Source organism: Anthonomus grandis, chromosome 6 (genome assembly GCF_022605725.1).
Source record: "Anthonomus grandis grandis chromosome 6, icAntGran1.3, whole genome shotgun sequence".
Taxonomy (NCBI): Eukaryota; Metazoa; Arthropoda; class Insecta; order Coleoptera; family Curculionidae; genus Anthonomus; species Anthonomus grandis.
In genome coordinates this window covers 19,514,492-19,537,241 of record NC_065551.1, presented here as the reverse complement: position 1 = coordinate 19,537,241, position 22,750 = coordinate 19,514,492, and the positions used below count along the sequence as shown (strand labels likewise).

At 31.6% G+C, this 22,750-nt stretch overlaps 3 protein-coding genes across 6 annotated transcripts in view; 2 read left to right on the top strand and 1 right to left on the bottom strand.

Annotated features, from left to right (window-relative positions):
- Positions 1-264, top strand: part of LOC126737000 (alpha-N-acetylgalactosaminidase) — a 48,618-nt gene extending 48,354 nt beyond the window's left edge. The window contains exon 8 of the mRNA XM_050441662.1: positions 113-264. Coding sequence (XP_050297619.1) covers positions 113-228 — 116 coding nt within the window. The 3' untranslated portion in view covers positions 229-264. The remainder of the gene's footprint in view (positions 1-112) is intronic.
- LOC126736997 (protein arginine N-methyltransferase 1) lies at positions 1-19,448 on the bottom strand. Its single transcript, XM_050441657.1, has 8 exons — positions 19,292-19,448; positions 18,869-19,207; positions 9,112-9,230; positions 8,830-9,024; positions 8,592-8,779; positions 8,313-8,539; positions 7,901-8,260; positions 1-675 (listed from the first exon to the last, which is right to left on the bottom strand). Exons 1-8 carry the CDS (start codon positions 19,299-19,301, stop codon positions 566-568), a joined length of 1,548 nt encoding a protein of 515 aa, XP_050297614.1. The 5' UTR covers positions 19,302-19,448; the 3' UTR covers positions 1-565.
- Positions 9,408-18,806, top strand: LOC126736998 (monocarboxylate transporter 1-like). Of its 4 annotated transcripts, none has more exons than XM_050441659.1 (9): positions 9,408-9,555; positions 9,832-10,017; positions 10,131-10,260; positions 10,313-10,456; positions 17,405-17,689; positions 17,739-17,919; positions 17,973-18,265; positions 18,319-18,507; positions 18,573-18,806. In XM_050441659.1, exons 2-9 carry the CDS (start codon positions 9,925-9,927, stop codon positions 18,704-18,706), a joined length of 1,449 nt encoding a protein of 482 aa, XP_050297616.1. In that variant the 5' UTR covers positions 9,408-9,555; positions 9,832-9,924; the 3' UTR covers positions 18,707-18,806. The 4 variants fall into 4 exon arrangements, with proteins under 4 accessions (XP_050297616.1, XP_050297618.1, XP_050297617.1 ...); XM_050441661.1 differs by having other exon boundaries at positions 9,413-9,559; positions 9,835-10,017; positions 17,748-17,919; XM_050441660.1 differs by having other exon boundaries at positions 9,413-9,559; positions 9,835-10,017; positions 17,745-17,919.
- Positions 19,449-22,750: the final 3,302 nt, after the last annotated feature.

Sequence of the window (22,750 nt, the reverse complement as noted above, 5' to 3'; positions counted from 1 at the left end):
TCAGTACAAGTAAAATAACATTTATTAACATTGATTGAATGTTCTTTTATATATCTAGTAATACAGTAGAATTATTAAATAAAAAAAAGATATAACAAAAAAATATTTCCAGGTGTAGTAATATTGAGGGCAGACGTACAAGCGGACTACGACAGAAGAGTTTCCTACTATAGCACACCGAGGACTGCCTTTAATCAAGTGTTTAGAATACGAAATAACGATTTTTAAAATAGCTTTATTGTAATAAATTATTTTTTAGATTAAGCGTTTGTATATTTTTTAAATAGTAAAAAAACACATTTTTTAACCTCTAAAGTTATTATGGCAGTAGCAGGTATTCGGTCACAACCTATGAATCATCAACGCTATTCTAAGTACAAACAAAACAAAAGTTTTCTTGGACCTTATTCTTGAGTTGTAGGAAGTGGAATTTTTAATAGAAACATCACTTGTCTTTATAAGAAAGAAAATCTTAATTAACAATGCAAAAAAAGAGAACAACGTTTTCTGCTGCCTATCAGTCAATAATAAGACCCAAGTCGTGGCTGCTAATAATGTCACTTGCTTAATCTACAATATAATCATATTTAGACTTATCTACTGTTAATGTAACTGATAATCCGCGAGCATTTTTCTTCAGTCTGGAACATGAAATTGAGCAATTTAGTGTTTGACCTGAAAATTACAAAAAAAAAACTTAGTGTATTGCGTAAATAAAATCTAATCTTAGAAGGTAAATAACTTTTTAACACGTTAAATTTTCTTATACGAATGCAAGCAATTTCGAATTAATTTATGAATTAATACTATGAAGTTACATTATGATATTTTTGAAATCTTAAATGGTGGCAATTATTATAACGAATCTGTGATACTTAATTGCCATATCAAATATATAAATATTCAATTTAATTTTTACCACAGAAACATAATGTTTTCAACGTTCATTACCAGCTGTAACACCAACATCAATAGAAAATGAAATGTGAAGGTATTACAAATTACAGAAATCAATTTTTTCATAACAGTTTTTAAGACTAAAAGGAAGGCAACATGTAATGGGCAAGAAATACATACAAACATTAATTTAATGTATAGAAAATCAACATGAGCGGCATTTTAATTCCTTAAAAGTAGAAAAAGCGAAAGTTTTTAAATGTAATGCTTAACCAAATTTGGTGGTGTATTAATCTGGTCTGTTGAGAGCCTCGGAAAAGGGCTTTCAGGTGTATTCTATTTACACCGACTTCTACAAGGTTTGGTAATGGAGTGGACCAGAGCTCATCTAAGTCCAAGAAACCTAAAGAATAAAGTAAGGTAATGAAATCACTTATTATACTATGAATATAAATACTTCGTCAACGAGATACGAGGGGTTAAAATAATAATAATATTCTAATTGTTCTCGTAAGTCAAACTTATTTACATATACTGAACTCAAAAATGGTGTAATAACTTCTATTTTCAAGAAGCTTATACCACACACCTTTATAGAATAAAATATACGGTATATCATATTCTTAATTCTTTTTTAGGAAAGTGTTGTTAATACTTTCTTTTTAGACTAAATTGGTAAAAATAAGCTACATGTCCTGTTTATATTTAATTTAAAAAACAAATGGAGTTTCTTTTAACAAATTATAGGAAGTATGTCTTCTTGCCCAAGATACCAAACTTAAAGTCTTTGTATACCATTATCTTAAAAGTTATAAGATATCTTTATCTTGAAAGTTATATGATATATTAGAAACCATAGAAATTTAAACTCAAAGATGTTTTACAATTCGTGTAAGAGTATATAATGTGTCCACAAAGTCTGGAAGAGTACCTTTTATAGGTAAACGAATTACCTGGTTGAAAAACGTTCTGACATGTCAATTCTCTTTCATTTTTTCGCATGTTTTCAGATTTCTGAAAAATATTATATATTTTTCAGAAATTTATTATTTAAAATAGAACACCCCTTTTATTAATGAATTTTTGGATTCTATGATAAATTCTAAACATATTTCATGTATAACACCCTATATCAATCTTGAACTGTTTTTTGAAATATCAACAAATGAAAATCAAAGGCTTTCAAATCTAAATTATTCTTTCGGTACTTTTTTGTGTCACAGGTGGAAGGTGGGACACTTTGACTTTGATTAATAGGTTTAACGTCTTCGCTAAGTACAATATTGTCCGAAATGGCTCAATTAAATGAAAGAGAAAAAATTACATTAATAAAGTTTATGGAGATCGTGTTAGACCATACGAAGAGAACGCTAATTCATTTAATGATTTATTTCCAAATCGAAAGAATAAGAGAATTTGTTGATTTTCAATCATACAAAAACGTTCCATCCCAACAAGAAAGATAAGTATATCTTTTTTTCAATGAACTAAAAAGAGACGAAAGTCAAGACCATAGAACCTCTTTCTATATTTCTATTCCGAAAGCTGCCCACGGCAACCCGAACTCTATCCGATTTAAAGGAGTCGAGATCGAGAGTAGGGCTTAGACATTTTTTCTATAATAAAAAAAAAATTCTATCGAGTTAGAGTTCCCTCACGGACCTCTCCCGTTTAGAATACAGCAGCTGAATTCGATATATAATTTTCAAGAGCGGTTACTAGATTTCGTTATTTCGCCAACTCCTGAGTTTTGTCCCGTTGAAAAATGCCACGATTTTTTGTTAAAAGAGGATATTTTTCATCCATCACTTCTTATTAAATTTAAAACCACTTCTAATAAACAATTTCACAATCATCTTAAAGTAGAAAATGTCTTCTATAATTTTAAAAGAGCTGATCTTAGAATACTATATACTAGTTTCCTGGAAATAAATTGGGATATGCGCTACTCTGTTAATAATGTCAATACAGTTGTCGAACTTTTTTATCAGAAAATTTATTCTTATCTAGATAGATACGTTCCTAAAACCTCAAAAAGAAAGCGCACATATCAGCCATGGTTTACATGGTTTTACCACAAATATTAAGACTAACTAAGCAAAAACATAGAGCCTGGAAAAAATATAAGCATTCTGCCAATCAACAGGACTTAAGTAACTTTGGCAACTTGCGCATACAAATAAAAGCAGACATTGATCACTCATATAAATCCTACTGCTCTAAACTTGAGCAAAATCTTTCAATACAACCAAACAACTTTTGGAAGTTGATTTTAAGTTCACAAAAAAACAGTTCTATGTCATGTAATATATGATCAAACTGGTTCTCTCCAAAAAATAGCAGAATCCTTTGCTCATTTTCTTTTATAACTTATACACTAGCACATCTTAAGACAGAACATAACTTAACAGAAGATAACTGAAATCAACTACTCACATTGTGATACTATTAACATTACATGTTTCACAGAAAATGAAGTACTAAGTGCTTTAAAATCAGTTAAGCCCAAAGCTATAGTTGGTCCCGATAAAATATATTTGACTGTGCGTATGCTTTTTGTAAACCGCTAACAATATTGTTTAATATTGCCCTCGGAACTGGAGAATTTTCTCTGCTCTGAAAAAAATTTAAAATTATTCCCGTTCATAAAACAAATTATAAAAATATTATCGATAACTATCGGCCAGTTACACTTATTACAACTTTTCTAAAGTTTTTGAGCGGGTCCTTCATTCAGCATTATACTTTCCTATAAAACATCATATAGACACTAGACTGCATGGCTTCATGAAGGGCAGATCCACTACCACTAATCTTATTACGATCACGGAATTTATATCAGAATCTATAAATAATAATTCTCAAGGTGATGTAGTCTATACAGATTTCTCGAAAGCTTTCGACCGTCTTGACCATTCCATTCTTATATCACATCTTTCTGACCAATTTGGGTTTTCATCTCATTTAACTTTTCTTATCTCTTCTTATCTTACTAAACGTCCTCAACAATTGTTGAATTCTTTGGACACAGCTCAACGGAAATAGTCGCTCCTTTAGGCGTACCACAAGGCTCCATATTGGGACCTCTACTTTTCGACTCATTTATTAATACTATTTCTAAGCACCTAGAAGTAAACAGCATATTATACTGTGATGATAAGAGATTATACTGTAGAATTGATACTATTGAGGACTGTATTAAACTTCAAGCAGCCATTAACTCAGTGAAGGAATGGTGCAAGAATAACAACTTGCCTCTAAATGCTGTTACTTACCAATACAAAATGGATAATGTGAGACTACCAAGATGAACCCACTTCAAAGACTTGGGAGTCATTTTTGATAGCTCACTTTCATTTAGTTTTCATATCGAAGCTACCATAAAAAAAGTTATAAATTGCTGGGTTTAGTTGTCAGGAACTCTCCATTCTTTGAGAATATCTCTGGGATTAAACTCTTGTACTTTACCTATGTTCGTTCAATTTTGGAATATTCTTCCCAAGTTTGGTCGCCATACTATTAGAACCATATTCAAGAACTTGAAAATATACAGCGAAAATTTCTTAAATTCCTTTGGTTTAAATGCAAAAGAGTGTACCCCGAAATCGGCTTCTCACATGATCGTTTCCTTGAAAGATTTCAGGTAAAATCCTTACAGGAAAGAAGGGATTCGGCAGATTTACAGTTCTTACATAAATTAATTAATGGCGTAATTGACTCGCCAGAGATCTTGCAACTTCTAAATTTACACACTCCTCGGCTATCAGCTCGCAGTTCTCAAACTTTTTACCTCTCCATACCTCGAACCAACATTACAAAATTTTCGCCTATACGTAGAGCTCGCAATACATAAAACTCAATGTGATATATTTAACTGTAGCCTAGCCGAAATTAAAAGAATTCACTTAGTTTAGATAATTTTGTTTTTTTTTTATATATATTTATTAATAATTTATCATATCTATAATATTAATTTTATTTTGATAAAATGATTTCATGTTTATACATATCGTTTCCACTCTATTATTGGAGTTTCTCTGTTGAGTGATGTAAATAAATAAATCAATATAAGGTAATTGGGGGGAAAACGCGTAATATTTTTTTAAAAATACAAAAAAAAATTACTTTATTCAAAAGTTACAAAAACTGAGTATTCTATTACAAATACAATAAACAAATGATGAAACACCAAAAAGTGTTTATTTTTTTAAAAGTAAACGTAAAAGTTAGAAAAACATTGACAGCTGTCATTTTGGCAACTTACCCCTAACTAAGGGGTAAGATGCCGATAGACTTGGGGTAAGATGACAAATTTGGGGATATGATGCCATAGGTAGAATACATTGTATTGGCCATCATACCCCAGCTAAAATGCCATCTTACACCAAGGTTAACGTTTTTATTGTTTTATTTACTGATTTTTGCGCAAGGATCGCACATATTCGGCCCCGAAGCGCAGGTTTCATGTAGCCAATTGTTGCATAGCACACAGCAAATCCAATCAACTTTGGGACCCTTTATGTCAAAGTAAAATCCATCGCAAATTGCACAAAAGTCATCGCTGTCACTGTCAGGTTCACCAGAGCTATGGTCTGAGACAATATTTTCATCTCCACTGATTTCTTCACTACTGCTGTTGTGTAGTACTTTCTTCTTTTCTTTGTTACCTTTTTTATAAAGTTTTTTCTCTAATTTACTTGCCTTCCCTTGTTGCTTCTTTTGTCATCCTTCAATTTTTTGGCGTTTTTTTTGGCGGTAGTCAGGAGAAGTAAGGACTTCTGCGTGTTGTTTTCTAACGTTTGATCTACTAGGACCAGCTATGGATGGAATTGGAGCAATATCATCAAAATTTACAACAGCTACGACGCCGCTATCTTCGTCAGAGTTTTCTGCATCGACATGTACCACTTCTTTCTGTGGATTTCCAGTTTGGTGTTCAGCTAAAGCATATGCATAGTGCGGAATTGCATCTTTGGAGCATGGATAAATTCCACAAGCCCGAAATCCAGAAACACCATTCTGAACCGTTGCGGCTTGAGACCACGCTTGGTTTAATAGTTCTCCAAACTAATAACTGTAAAGGACAAGAAACAAAGAAATCTCTTTCAGACTTATTTACTTAAACCAAATTACCTGGTCATTCGACGTCCTGGATGATTTTTTATCCACTGATTACATGCGCTATTCTAGTAGGTCTTTAAAGGTTTGAAAAATGAACGGTCTAGAGGCTGAAGCCAGTGAGTCGTGTGACTTGGTAAACAAACTACAGCAATTTAATTTTCAGCCCAAAGGTCCAAAAGATCCACGTTATTACAATGCGAAGCATGGCCATCTAATATCAGTACTGCAGGGTCTGGTCCCTTACGAGGCAAAAAATGGTCTTTAATCCATGATGAGAAGATACTGGTTTTTACATAGGCGAACTCTGGAGACCTCACTACTACCGACCCAGGGGGCATGTTATCTTCAAACTCCTTTTTTTTGTTTTTGCCTTTAAATATTACGTAGGGAGGCAAAAAGCTACCTTCTGCGTTACAACAAGCGATGACGCTAACTGTTTCTCCTTTTTCTGAGCTTGTGACCTATTGTACATCTCTAGCTCCTTTTGTGGCCACGACTTTGGTAGGTTTATTGCATAATTGCAAGCCACTTTCGTCCATATTGAAAATTTGTGCCGGTTTATCAAACAAATTGAGCGTCGTAAATGTATCGTTTAATATTTGGAAGTATAGATCTACTTCTGCGGCAGACATACCAAGTGAACGTGCAATTGAACGACCTTGAGCTACTCTCATGGTTAGGGTTGGGTGTCGTTTTAAAAAAGTTTAAACCAATCGTAGTCTGCTAATTATTTTTCTTGGTTAAATCGACATTTTAACCCATTCCTTTGAGCAAAGGTAAAAGCAAGGTGTCTTACGTCTCTTGAAGTTGGAGCATAGCCAATTTGTTCTAAACGTTTTATATAAGAAACCAGTTTAAGTTCATTTTCAATACCTAACGACGCGGTTGGTCCAAGACTTCCTTTTTCAAGATTTTTATTCTTTATACGTCTCATCAAGGTTCGTAGAGGGATTCTATATTCTTTAGCAATCGCATTTGCACTCTGGGTTGGCTGCTGACGTAAAGCATTTGCAGCTGCTCTAAGATCTTCTTCAGTCCATTCGCCTCTAGTTGATTTTCTGACGTAAGTTCGTGGCATTTTACTTAAAATAAACAAGATAAACTAAGAAACTATTTAATTAGACCTACTGAAAGGAAATCAATAACCATAATAGACACAAACATGAGAAAAAACAAGTCTTATAAAATTTACAGAGCATTGTAGACAAGGCATCTTACCCCACACGGATCTTGGCATTTTACCCCAACCCTTAGGTGTAAGATGCCAAAGCCCCAAATCACAATAGTAAAATCCTTTTTTTTCTTTTAAAATATCACAGAAGTATTCTAATGAATGCCAAAAACCTACATATTAGCACAAATCAAAAACATTTAACACTGTATATCACATAAATAATTTCTATCGTAGAAAACTTACCGGCATAAAAAAACACAAAATCACCTGTTGCGTGCACTGAAACCATTCGAAAACCAAGAAGTTCGGAAATAATAAGCATAATAACAACGTGGCCGTGTATGTGGCGCGATCTGTTGAGTTTTGTCCAAAATACTTAGATTAGGCATCTTTCCCCCTTTGGCATCTTCCCCCCAATTACCTTATGTGACAATTTTCGTTTTAACTTATGTAGATAACTTAGTTCTCTTATAATAATAAGTGAGCGTGCTTATTAGGACCTAATGCATTTACCCGCCCTTTTTGATTTTTAGACTTGATTATGCGACAAGTTTTGTAATCGCGAAACCGGTCGTCACAAAAAAACATAGGAATTTTATGGAGAAATAAAACCTTTTTTTACCTCCGCCTTATAAACAAAACCCCAGAATATGGACAAAGATCACTCGACAAAATACAAATATTTTCCAATATTGACATAATACTGACCTTCTTGTAGTTCCACCGTCTTTCCCAAATAAAAAACGGTTTGTTGCCAGTGCGTTCTATCAACTTGAGGTCCAGTTGAAAATTCAACTTTCTGAGTTAAATCAAAGAAAGTGTCAAAATATCCGGCAATAGCAGTCAGTTTACCCTCTTTTCTAGCGGTAAAAGTAAAATCTTTCTTAAAATTACATGCATTTGTTGTACAAGTCATTATATCGATCTCAGAGACCACCACTGAGTCTGTGATCAGTTTATCATTTGGCACCGTTTCCACATTTGCTTCTAATAATATTTCTGGTTTCATGCATTTCATTGAAAAACCATAAACGTTATCCCAAAAGTCTATTAAGTTCTTATACCTATCTAAAATAAGAACTTTCACTGCTTTATGTTTATTAAGAAGAAAATTACTTACCTTCATCACAAACCCCTACAAGACTAATGGTACATCTGTTGGGTAATAGTAACCCACCTTCATTTAAATATTTATCTCTTGCATAAATCACACTGTCTAACATGCCTTCAAAAAGTAAAAAATAACCCATCCACTCTGAAACTATTATATCCACCTTTTCCACTGGCAAACTTGTCTTTTCCAGCTGTCCCTTTATCAATTGAATGGTGTCTTGTAAAGAATTCTCCCTAAAACCGAATTTATCACCTACAAATTATCACAATATTACTACCTTATTACCTTACAATATCCATAGCTTTATACACAACTTCAGACTGATCCACTCCTATTACAGTTCTAGCACCAGCTTTGGCACAAAACATTGATAGAATCCCGGTACCACAACCAACATCCAACACGAATTTATCTTTAAAACTATCGGAGTTATTCAGAATTGCATCCCTATAACTTTCAGTTCTAACCTTATCCTAAAAAAAATCGGTTTTGAGACGTGTCTATGTGAAATATATAAACCCACATTTAACATTTCATGGTGAATTCCAAAATGGGAATAAGAACCAAAGTAACCATCGCTGTCCCCTAAAGAAGAGTCTGATGGGCTCATTTTGGTTATAGAATCGCCCCCCGAGTCAACAACGAGTGTTCTTGTCACTTGTTTCATTTTTTCCATGTCTTTTTGGAAGCTTTCTATTAACATGTCGCGTTGTTTTAACTAAAAGATACGAAAAAATATATACATAATGTTGTCCAGAGTCTCAAAAAAGTATTCTTTATAGTTTCGTATACCCAAAATACTAACTTGTAAATTAAGATCATGTATATGTCTTTGTAACTCTCCAAAATTTAGATTACTAATGGGAGTTTTCCCGTCAATAGCATAGTGTGGTGTCGACGGTGCGCTTCCCAAATCATCGAAATCTAAACAAAAATTATAATTTTATAAATTGTTTGGCAATAGAAATGTTTTTTTATCAATTTTTACTATAGACATACTGATAAAATTTCATAAACATAAGCGCCTAAAATGATTCAATAAAATGCCAATCATTATACACCTTAATTATTTGCTAAGAAAAGTTTGTAATATCGGATAATAATAATTAGTCGGATATGAGAAAAATCTTATCTAAAGTACCCCACAGTTGGCTTTTAGTAATTTACCTTAGAAATCAGTATTAACTTTCACATTTTCAAGTTATGGCAAAATATTATTAGATGTACATTATACGGGTTCAAAAAAAAAATAGGTAAGTAAAATGTGTTATTTTTAGGTTAAAAAATAGGTTTTATCCAGTCTCCAGTTAAAACATTTGAACTCATGAGAGAAAAGATAATTAAAGGAACTCATGAGGAAAAGATAATTAAGATAATTAAGGAAAAATCCCTTTAAAAAATATTAAAATGGTTATCTGTACAGCCTAATATGACCTTAACAAGACTTGTAACTGAAAATAAATCCTTGAGACATAAAAAAATCAGTTATGCAATATAATGTAGACTAATCTTAATTGGTTTATTTTAGGTATATATTTAAATTAGGACAATTGACATTTTAGAACTGATAATGAAAATATAGGTAAGATTGGATGAGAAAACTCATGAAAAATCAAACATGTCCGTAAATCCTATTAAAACATGCTACAAATACTCACCCCCCGATGGAGGGTGGGGTCATGTAATCGTAATATCGGCAACTATCATCCAAGTAAGTTCATACTAAATAACCGGTGTGTTCAATAATTTATGGCAAATATAATTTTTTTAGTAAGTATATAATGCGACATTATTTAATTACAATTTCACACATTTTCCTTCCAGATTGCCACCATTGTTCCTCTAGGAGTATTTGGCACCATTTTCAACAATTTCTTTATAGAAACTGGGGAAGATGCCACAAGTGGCATTACTCTTGTATCAAGTGTTTACAATACAATCAGTTTTTTCATGGGTAAATAAATTATTGATTTATGATAAAACTAAATTTAAATGCAAGTTTGTAGGAATAATTGCCAGTGTTCTCCTTAACAGATATAGCTTAAGGGCTGTCTCCATGTTGGGTTCTGTAATTAATTTTATTGGTGCCATTGGTACCATATTTGCTACTAGCCTTAACCAGTTAATATTCACTTATGGAGTATTACAAGGTAAGAGTTAAGATTTGATTGAGACTTTTTACCTTTATTTTATTTCATAAAATATACCACTTTAAAATTTTTTAATCTTACACTTACGAGATGTATTATTTGGTAAGACCAAATTTAAGACACTCTGTGATAAATCGACTAAAATTAAATCAGTACAGTTAAATTCCCTTAGATCCTATAATAAATGCGACTATCAGTGTTCTTTGAGCAGGTGCAACGTCAAATTCACGGCACATTTCTTAAATCTAACCGTTTTTAACATTAACGCCACAAGAAGAAAAGTTACTAAATTTAAACCTAAAATATAACTTTATTAAATATAACTTTATTATACAGTTGTGTAGAAGTCCATACTTAGCAGAAGGGTGGAACTATAAAGGTTACACGAGGTTGCCAGTCTCCCTACAATAATTATTGTGGGGAGAAGCTTTAACTATTATAGAGACCACAGACATAGCTAATAAAAATATCTTAAAAGCACAAACAATAACGTTTTTGAATAGTTTTTATTTCGAGAAATAAAAAGTCTAATTAAAATCCAATCGATCTGAAATGCTTAAAAAAGAACCTGAATGACAACTACTTAATCACTATCAAAGCGGACAAGGGTTCCTTGTGATAATTAGGAGATTGGACTACAATAAGGGTTGATGGTTTGTTGGACTCCCATGTCTTTCAAATGGTCAACACGGACCCTATCAACTCGTTTTTTACAAGAATGAAAAAAACCCTAGACCCTAGACTTGGTTGCTTTAACCTAATGACTTTAGCATTAGACCAATAATTCAATAATTCAATTTACAGACAAAACATTGGGTTGATTATGGGTTCATGTTTGCCACCAATTTTTAGTGAGCAATTTAAAATAACGAATAGTCAAATGGCTTTTCTAACCTTCTTACAAACCAATAAGAAATATGTACACGACATGTTTATAATACAAACAGGGAATGACGAGCAATTGTCTGATTTCTTATAATAAAATTAAGTAACACTTTACACCCTGCCATAAAGTACATTGGAAAGAAAGAATACTGGTAAGTTGCCTTTTCTTGAACTATTATTGACACATAAGGATGACAAACTTAAATTTGACAAAAAGAACATTTTTATCTTACAGAAAGGTTTCAACCACTGACAATATTATGGTTTTCTACTCTCCTCATTCCCATAAATGTTCATCCTTCAATTCTTTATTTCACAGGATGTTAAATTAACCTGTATCAGAAACTACTTTCTTCTTTAAAGAGTTTAACACAATTAAATTGTAAAATGAATTTACCAACAAATACAAATTCTCATACAATATTATACACCTCCCAAAAGACTAAAAATTTTAGATGTATTTCTTACTTTGGAGATATATGTCAAGGTCTACTTTTTTTTCAATATCGATTTAACCATTTTTTTCAAGACAACCAACACTAAAGAAAATCATTGTTAGGCTAAAGGACAAAAAGGATATTTTAACTAATTGGAATACACCTTATTCTCTTAATTGTAGTGACTGTCCAGCAATTTATGTGGGTCAATCTGGTAGGTGTGTTTCTATAAGCTTGCTTTATACTTACAGTGGTGGCCAAAAGGATGGAAACTTTAAACTTTTTCAAAAAATGCAGAAAATATCGCAATGCGAAAACTCTCAAAAATATAAATAAACAGCTTATCAGCAAATAAAGAAATTCCAATGGAGATAAAGCAAAAGAATGTTGTTTATTAGTATTATTGGGATTGTTGTTTATTATTAATGTTGTTGTTTGATGAAAGAGGAGTTATTTCTCTGTGGCCAAATGTATGGAAACCTTTAATAAAATCATAATATTTACTACAAGCTGTTTAACGGTACGATTTTGTTTGAGTGAAGACAGGCATCATGCCTAAGTGTAAATACTTATCTAGTGATTTAAAAAGTAAAATAGTTGAACTATACCAGAAGGGTTATAAACAAATTGAAATAAGTAAAAATTTAAACATATTAAAAGGCACTGTTTCAAAAATAATTACAAAATTTGAAGAGAGAGGAAATGTTTCGGTAGCCCACAAGCAAGGAAGACCAAGAAAGTTGTCCAAAAGGGCTATGAAGGTAATGAAAAGAATATTGATGAACGACCCAAAGAAAACTTCTATAGATATTTCTGGAGAAATGAGTGAAATCAGGATTTCTGTGTCTGCTCGCACGGTGAGAAGAAGGCTAAATGAAGTGGGGCTTTTTGGAAGAGTTGCTGTAAAAAAACCACTAATATCAAAGAAAAATAGAAAGGATCACTTAAAATTTGCACGAGATCATCTTACCTGGTCTCACCAAAATTGGAATACTGTATTGTTTAGTGACGAAAGTAAGTTTCAATTATTTAGGAGTGACGGGAGACGTTATGCCCGGCGACCAAAAGGTACAAGGTACAGCCACAAATACCAAATGCCTACGGTAAAACATGGTGGTGGAAGCGTAATGGTGTGGGGTTGTTTCTACCGATCAGGTGTTGGCCCCCTGGTTAAAATTGATGGAATAATGGACCGTTTTCTATACAAAGACATATTGGAGAACAACACGTTGCCTTATGCTGAGGAGGGAATGCCATTGAGATGGTTGTTTCAGCAAGACAACGACCCTAAACACAAGTCCCAATTTGTGAAAAACTGGTTAAATGAACAGAGCATTGCTTTAATGGATTGGCCTTCACAGTGCCTAGATATGAATCCCATAGAGAATTTATGGGATCATTTGGACAGGAAGATTCAAAGAAGGCTCAACTGTGGGAAATACTGCAAACTGAGTGGGCTGCCATTTCCAGTGAAGACTGTGCAAGACTTGTCGATTCTATGCCACGAAGATGTAGATAAGTAATAAATTCGGAGCGATATGCCACAAAATATTAGCAGATTTTGATTTAGATGTAATTTATATAAATAACTTTCTTCAGTTTCCAAACTTTTGGCCAAGAAAATATTAATTTTATTTCATTTTCTTTTTATAATACGTTTAATTTCAAATTAATATGTTAAGTTAGGTAATATATTATATATACTTTATCACAATATGGGTAACTTTATTATAGTTCCTGGTTTCTTAAAAAAAAATATAAATTAAAAAAGTTTCCATACTTTTGGCCACCACTGTATTATATGGTGTATAACTTATTGTTTTATTGGTTATTATTGGTTATTTTTTCACAAATTAAAAAAACATTCATAGACCCAAACTTTTCAAAAAGTTTTGCTACTTTAAAAAAAATTCTAATTGGTCTATAGTTAATGACATCCCTTTTTGTTCTCCCCTTGGGTATTGAGACAACCATAGCATTTTTCATTTTTTGTATAAGAAACTCTTAAAAATGTAAAGAATAATTATATTTAGATAGAAGTTCAGGGTTCAGTAAATAAACTTGCAATGTTCTTCAAAAAAATATGAGTGAAATGCCAACAGCCCCCTTTTTCACCTCTATATTTTCTCTATACTCTCAAAAGATTTCATAAAAATTTCATCAATTTCATCCACACTTCATTATTTGATAGAGGCAAAACTCCCTTCACAGACATAACATAAATTTTAAAAGCAAACTCAAAATAATTTTTTTGACTATGCCTGTAATAATTTACATATAGTCATTTTTGTTTTTGTATGTACTCCACTTTTTATGAATTTTATTTTTTCTTTAACAACTCTTATTGGCAAAAAATGATTGTCAATGACTTTTTGTCAAATATTTGTTAAATGCCATTAGTTCTGATCTACTGACCTTGAGAAATATTTGACACATTTAATTTGTTATAGAAAACTAGATCAAAAGGTTTATTGTCGCAATTAAATACAGTAATAAATTGCATCAAATTATGATATGATAAATTTAAAAGCAAACTGGAATATGCCTGATTTATGTTATAAGGATTCAAATACATATTTTATTACTTTAACCAATTTTGTAGTAGAGCAGTTAAATTCACCACACATTAATAAAATAGAATTATCATTAAACTTTAAGTCAGATTTTTGAAGAAAACATGGTATAGGCATTCTTGTCAAGAAATAGTGTCTATTTAAATAGTTTGTTTCTACGCAAACCTCTAAGTATGCACAACGGAATAATTTATTTTGTTTGGAGGATTATTTTCAATGTATTCAGTTGGATTTTTATACCTTCTTATAAAACTAGTTTTTGTTGGCAAAAAGTTTTGTACAAACTTGAATTTCAAATCCATAGTCTTCAGCCACTGTCAATATTATAGAGTTCTCTTCCAACCTCCGCTATTCCCATAAATGTTCAGCCTTCAATTCCCTATTTTACAAGCTGTTCAATTTACCTGTATCAGAAACTAGATTTTTTAAAGACTTTAACACAATTAAATACATTGGTTTTACCTTAAATAATATTTATAATAAATTTGGCAATAAATACAGATTCTCATGCAATACACGGCACAAAAAGAGACTAGGAATTTTAGATGTATTTCTTTCAAGGTATATCAAAGGCTACATTTTTTTTAAATATCAATTTAACAATTTTTTTCAAAACAACCAGCACTCTAAGGAAAAGCATTCTTAGGGTAAAGGACAAAACTTTATATGGATCAATCTGATAAAATGTTTTTTATGAAAGCAAAAGTACACACAATAGACCATGCTTATAATACTAGCTAAACCAAGATTGACCCAAATAAAAGATATGTTACAGGCCTTAGAATGGTTACCAGTCAGAGAGCATCTTCTACTCAATACGCTGACATTTGTCCATTTGTCCATAAGATTAAAATTGAACATGCTCCACAGTATCCCTTGAGAAAAGTCACATTCTCTGCCAAAATACATGATCATAACATGCAATCGAGAAATAATTTTTATATACCTAGAGTTTCTCAAGAACATGCTCAAAATTCATTATTTTTTAATGGTCTAAACAAATACAATATGTTGCCAATAGAAATCAAAACAATTGAAAGTATAAAGTTTTTTAAAACGGCTTGATCATTTAATCATAAATTTAGTATAATAAACCACCTATTTCTAAAAAAATTTTCATGTATTGTCTGGTTTGTGTCGTTTGTATAGTATTTGTTAGTTATTCAATTCTTTTTTAAAAATATAATATAGTAATTATTATTAACCTTGTTGTATAACTTGTATTAGTTTTTTGACTAAATAAAAGATATAATATATATATACGAGTATATAAGCTTGGTGGGGAATTTTAGAGACTCCGTAATTACTGACACCTAATCTGCTTTTACTAACAACGTTATTGCTCTGGTGTAAAAAAGGTGTTAAACTGTTTCTTTTGGTGTTAGAGATCACTAGGACAAACAGCAGCCCTGTCTTGGTCTATGGAAAAGACTTTTTCAATTTTGAGGTGGATTTAATCTACATTGATAAAATCTACATGATTAAATAAGGCAAATTTTCCATATGTATGTTTTAATTTCTACAGCATGTTCCATTTGAGGGAGTGTACACTTCCCAACCGATTCGCACTGATTTTCCAGGTTGTAGGTTCAGTCCCGGGTCTGGCTAATTATTTTGACTTTCTTGTTTTTTATTTTACTTGTTTGGTTTTTTGTTTAGATTATGATAGAATGCCTTAGTATCTGAAATCTATCTGTAGGAATCTGTTGATCAGGTACTTTTTATCACATACAGTAGAGCAACATTTTTCTTAGAACTTACAAATCAAATAATATTAGTTTAATTCCAGCTGTTTACCGGTTGCATTAAAACCAAAGTTAATAGATAAGATAAATATCAAGATAAACAAATTTTGAAAATATCTCACAGAGTGATCCATTTTTGGGTTCAAGTAAAATAAAGCAGCGTTTATCAGAAGAATTAGGCGTTCAGGTATCTTCAAGGACAATAAGAAGTAGATTATGCGAGGCCAAATTATTTGCAAGACGTCCAGCAAAAAAGCCCTTATTATCTGCAAAAAACAGACGATCCCGTCTTCCTTTTGCTCGATCTCATTTGCACTGGACAATTAATGACTGGAAAAAGATAATATTCAGTGACGAATCAAAGTTTAATTTGTTTCAAAGTGATGAAATAGCATATGTTCGACGTCCTGCAAACCAAAGGTTAAATCCCAGATACACTTGTCCAACAGTAAAACATAGTGGTGGATCAGTTATGGTGTGGGGCTGCTTTTCCGGTTTCAGAATGGGGCCACTTCATAAAATTGATGGGATAATGGACAGATTTATGTACAAAGATATTCTGGAAAATGAAATGGTTCCATATGCAGATGAGAAAATGCCCCTTAGGCACATTTGACAATGATCCAAAGCATTCTTCTAAATATATAAAGGCTTGGTTTAGACAGCAATATACTCAAGTAATGGACTGGCCAAGTCAATCACCAGATTTAAATCCCATCGAGAACCTATGGGAAATTTTGGATAGGAAAATAAGGGGGAGAACTTACAAAAATAAGGATGAATTGTTCAATGCATTACACGAAGCTTGGATTAATATGGACCCAGTAATAATTTCTAGGTTACTGCAATCTATGCGCCACCGTTGTGAGGAAGTTATCAAAAATGATGGATATTTTACAAAATACTAAAATTGTAATTGTATTTCAGTTTTTACTAAAAGAAAAACATCAATTCTTAAAAAGTTGCTCTACTTTTTTCCGCCCCAGAATTAATTTTTGTACATAAAAAATATAAACAAAGAATATTAAGTTAAGTTGTTGATAGATTTATAATGCTTAGATCTTATTGGTATTATATTTCCAATATGATTGTATTTTCTTACTAAATAAAATAGATGTGTTTAAAATAAAGAAGTTGCTCTACTTTCTGCCACTACTGTATGTGAATTTAAATAGTTTGTAGTACTATTATTTTTATTTAGGTCTGATGATGGGGGTGAAACACATGTAACCTATTCTCAACCTTAATAATAATATTATTTTTAGACTTTTGTTGTTGAAACTTGTCGTTTTTCTTATTCCACTTTAGGTGTAGGTTTTGGGCTCCTACTTCCCGCCGCTTACTCAGCAATTAACACCTATTTTGACAAAAAAATGGCATTTATGATGAGTCTTTCGCAAACCTTACTGGTAATGGGATATATTGTAATGCCTTATGTGGCCAACTGGACTTTGGAACAATATGGATATAGGGGCACCATATTGCTACTAGCTGGATTCACTGGATTTTGCTTTCCTGCCAGTTTGACCTTTCAACCTGTAAAATGGTATTTAAAGAAAGAAAAAATTGAAAATGATGACATACAGTTTTGTGGTAAGCATTAAAAGGTACAAAATATATACAATTTTGATACTTAATTTAGTCCCAGTAGAACCAAAGAATAGTTCACCACATGATCCATTTCTTAGTGAAGAAAAATCCACTATGGAACTACATGAGGGTGATGTTTTATATAGAAGAAGAAAGAGTTCAGTGGTAGTTGGAGACAGACCTCCCTCTTCAAAGCCAAAAAGAAGAAGCAGGGGAAATAATAAATCATTTTGGTAATGTATGTTCAAAAAAATATATCATTTATCACTGAATAATAATGTTCTAGGAAATCTCTACTAGACTCAATAGACCTGGATCTTTTCACAAATGCCAGTTACATGAATATGGCTATAGGTCTGTCATTATCGTTCACTGCTGATGTAGCATTTATCCCAATAATTTCCCCAGTTATGGCCTCTATGGGATTTAATTCTTCAGAAATTGCTTTAATGATTAGCACATTTTTTGGGGCTGACCTTGCTGCCAGGATAACACTCTCTGTATGGTCAGCTTTTTATCCAGTTAATAGCAGAATGCTAGTTCTTGGTTCCTCTATTTTAAGTTCAGTTTTTAGAATAGGTAACCTTTTTGAAAGCATTTTATTTTTTACAAAATTATGTGATTATTTTTAGCTTTTTTGCTTAACAACAACCTGATGTACAAGATAATAGTAATGGCAGCTATGGGATATTTAAGATGTTTTATACAATCACCACAATCTATAGTAATATCTGATGATTACCCTGACACTTTTGAATCCGCTTACTGTGTCTATATGGTAGTGAATGGTGCAATTACTTTAATTTTTGGGCCTCTTATGAGTGAGTATAAGATAATAGATTGATAACAAATTGGTTCATTAATTAATATTCTCATGTTGTTTTAGGTTATATAAAATCCTTAACAAACAGTGATGTATGGGTTCTAAATATGTTAACTGGAGCTTTTATAATTATGATCATAAGCTGGACAATGGAAATGTTAATGTACCCAAAGAATAAGCCTAACTATAAAAAGTGAGTTTAAATGAATAGAACACAAGTTTTAAGATATTTCCTGTAAGTGTTATAAGTAATAAATCAATAAAACTATTTTTTTAATGTCTTATAAATGTTGTTTTAATAGAACATCATGATTCTATAAAATCAAAGGTAAGAAATATTGAAAAGAGGAGATACTCACCATACATCAACCATGGTTCCATCTCTCCTGGTTTTAAATAACAGTCATCATCCCAAAGTGCAACAGAAGCCTCTTGAATCATTTTCGGCTCTGGCTTCTGAAGCCTGATATAATTTATCATTTTTATATAAGAGTAACAGTCCATGTTATGCTTATTCTTGAGTGCTAGTAAATCAAAATTGTGAGCTGTCCGACAATGATCCAAAGCCACAGCGATGGTATGAAATTGCAAATTACAAAAGAGACAAGTGGTTTGCTCGCCCCCGAGTTCCATCTCGTCCCAGCCATCGGAGTCTTCGTCTTCGGATTTGGGGCAGGTGGGAGACACGTCTTGAAGGGCTAAAAAATATTGATTTTAGTTTATTAAAACAATGGGTCATCAGAATTTATGGTAAGATTGACAGTGTTTAGGTTTGTACTTACCTTCAGCCATTGTAACAATAAAAACGAGAAAACACTTGTGCAAATACAGGATTTAGTTTAACTATTTAAAAAAATTTTAATAAATGTGTTATAAGAAGTAATATTTTGTTTGAATGTTTTGTAGGTTATGTTGCAAAATGAACTATAAACTGTCATTGTCAAAAATCTGTTTTTTATTGTTAGGCTCGGATTCCACTAATTGTAAGGATGCGCAAACGAACAATTATCAAAGGACGACCCAACAAACTAATAGGGAAATAACAATAATATATCTATAGATAACGTTTTATTTATAATAGTTATAATCCTTAAAAGAGTGCAAATTCGCTGGTACCAACGATATATATAATTCACAGTATGTAATCTTAGCCAAATTAAAACGTATTATAATATATAAAGTAAAAGAAATATTTACATCGCACAATTTAAATAAATACATTTAGAGATTTACAAATTACACAAGCAACGAAAACTAATATCTACCTATTCTATTATATGCTGCTGCTGCTTGATAAGCTAAATCAGTGTTGCCAGGTCAGGAAAATTAAAAACATGAAATGTGTTCATAAAAATGTAAAGATTACAAATAGAGGAAGTCGTTATCTCCAAGAAAAATGAATGTAGGACACTTAGGTAAATGTATTATGCATTTCGGCTGTGTAAACAGCCATCATCAGATACTAAAATAAAATAAAATACAGGTAATTCAGGACAATTTTAAAAAAGAGCTTATTCGCTATAACAATATAGATTTAGAACTTACCAGAACATTACAAAAAACATATACGTTCACAAATAAACCAAAAAATTACCCGTTATCGGGAAAAAACAACAATAAATAAAAGAATTAAAATTAAAAACATAGTACAATAAGGACATCTACGATTTAAAATATAAAATTTATACTAAGGACGATACAGATTTCTACATATTAAAAGAAGGTACTATAAGGAACTATTGTATATTAGCGTTGCGTTAAAGAAAATATTTTAAATTTTTACTAATACAAATATTATAAGATAAGATGAAAGAGTTAGAAACAATAAAGGTAAAAGTTATTTTCTAGGGCTAATTGAATCAAAAAAGCGTAAACTGTCAAACTTGGTTTGCTCATTAATGCATGTGCAGTCTGCGGAGTTTATGGCCGTATTTATTTCAAATGCTTCCAACAAGTCCAATTGTAACCCTTTCTCACAAACATGCAGAACCTCAGTGTTATAGGTTCTGCATTAATTCAGCGAATAAGCTTTTTTTTAAAATTGTCTTGAATTACCTGTATTTTATTTTATTTTAGTATCTGATGATGGCTGTTTACACAGCCGAAATGCATAATACATTTACCTAAGTGTCCTACATGCATTTTTCTTGGAGATAACGACTTCCCCTATTTGTAATCTTTATATACGCATTCCTACAAAATAAGGACTTCTATTCAACTCATAAAAATGTGTTGATTAACTGGATAAGCAATAGATTAATAGATGTCTGCTTTAGGCTCTAATGCCTACACTACTGTACTTTTACAAAATATTAATTTTGAATATAATGGAGTTTGCAGGTTTAGGACCAAGAAATCCAAAACTTCCTTTTTTAAAAAGGTTCTGACGTTTTGACGTTTATTTACGTCTTTTTCAAGGCTCTAATTATGAAACAGAACAAACATCTAGTAATTTTTTAGACGATAATAAATGGACACAAATTATAAATAAATTTATTTATCTGTTTTATTTAATCATAAATATATTTAGTATATTTTCTTGTAACCTACTAACCAATGAATTTCTTATACCAACTATATTACTAGCCCCATCCGACGCAGCCAATAATATTTGTTTTATATGGCATTTCGTGTTTCATGAAAAAGCTTATTATTTCATACAGGGCAGTTCCAATAGTTTTAACAGGAACAGGTATTTAGACTAAAAAAATATCTTTTGTAAAAGGTCAAACACACATTCTCAAAACTAAATGTGGATTCATCGACAATAATGCAAAACTTGTTCTTTTTCATATTTCTTATTATTTCTTAATTATTTTATATATGAATTAAATTGCTTTCTTGTGTTGCTCCTGTAACTTTTTTTATTACTCTAGTAATTTCGGTTCTTTTGCCTTTAATTTTTTTTTAACTCCTGAGTGCTTGCACACAGCATTTAAGTTATGCAAGTTAGCAAGGATCTGTTAAGTTAATGGAAATATTGTGGTCTGCTAAAAAACCTGCGGTTCTGTTATTTTGCTGGAACTGCTAGAAGACTGATATATTTTTTGTGTGCTTTTTCAGAGTGTTTAGAAAGATGTAGTTTTTAAGAACTTATAACTATATCACACTTGCATAAAATGCATCTAAAAGAATATTTTCCACTTGCGTAGGACCAGGAACATCTCTATCTGTTGCACTATCACTACTCGTTCCATTTAATAACGTCTACAAGTTCCATTTGAATAACGTCTAATTTAATCATAAAATAAAAAGAACTTTCTAATAAAAGGTTAAGCGATTTGTGTGGGAAATCACGGGAATCACAGACAAGATGTCTTCCAATAGTTCAACTTTTATATAATATATGTCAGCATAGACAAGCATTTTTTAAGTAGGGACCTTTGATTTAAGTTCAATACAGATTCCTGTATACAATACGCAGTTTTCTCTTGTTTTGTGGACTTGCTTGGAGTCAATTACCCGAAGTAATTATTACGAAGGGAAAATTATTCTATATGTAAATTTCAAAATGCATGAGATTTAGAAGGTAAAACATGATAACATAAGATTTGCATTAAAAGCATGAGATCTCATGCAAAAGCATAAGACTTCGCAGCAGTGAGCAGCATTGAGCAGGATTACGTATACGTAATGTACGACGTATATGTCCTAATAATATTATTTATTAGTCAGTCATGTTGAGTCCTAGTATAATGTTATGAATATTTTCAGAAAAGACGACTCTTATATTAGATTTTCGGATTTTATTTATCACTTCAAGCCTACATTTACCCATTCAAATATCTGAATTTTATTAAAATCTACCTGACTATATGAATCCCAGAAAAGAAGAAGGTGTCTGAAATGTTACAGGAAAAAGGAAGTGTAAACCTACATCTTGCTCTTAAATGTTAAAGTCTTGAACTCTATATATAGCGCCTAGCATTGAATAATTTTATTAGTTACATGCGTCATCTGTTTCTTCCAATTCAAGTTTTCATCTGTAGTAACCTCCAAATATTTAGTGTGTATTACTTTTTCAATTAAAATATTATTTATTTTCATGAATGGATCTCCAGAATTTTTTTTGTTTGAAAAATAAGAAATGTATTTTTAAAATAATAATTTTATTAACATTCCATAGTAACCATTTGAATAAACACCACGCTCCAAGCTTTCAAGCTCACTATCAATATACACTAAAACTGTGTCTTCTGCAAATGCAAAATAACAGCCAGTCAAACCACTGTTACGACTGA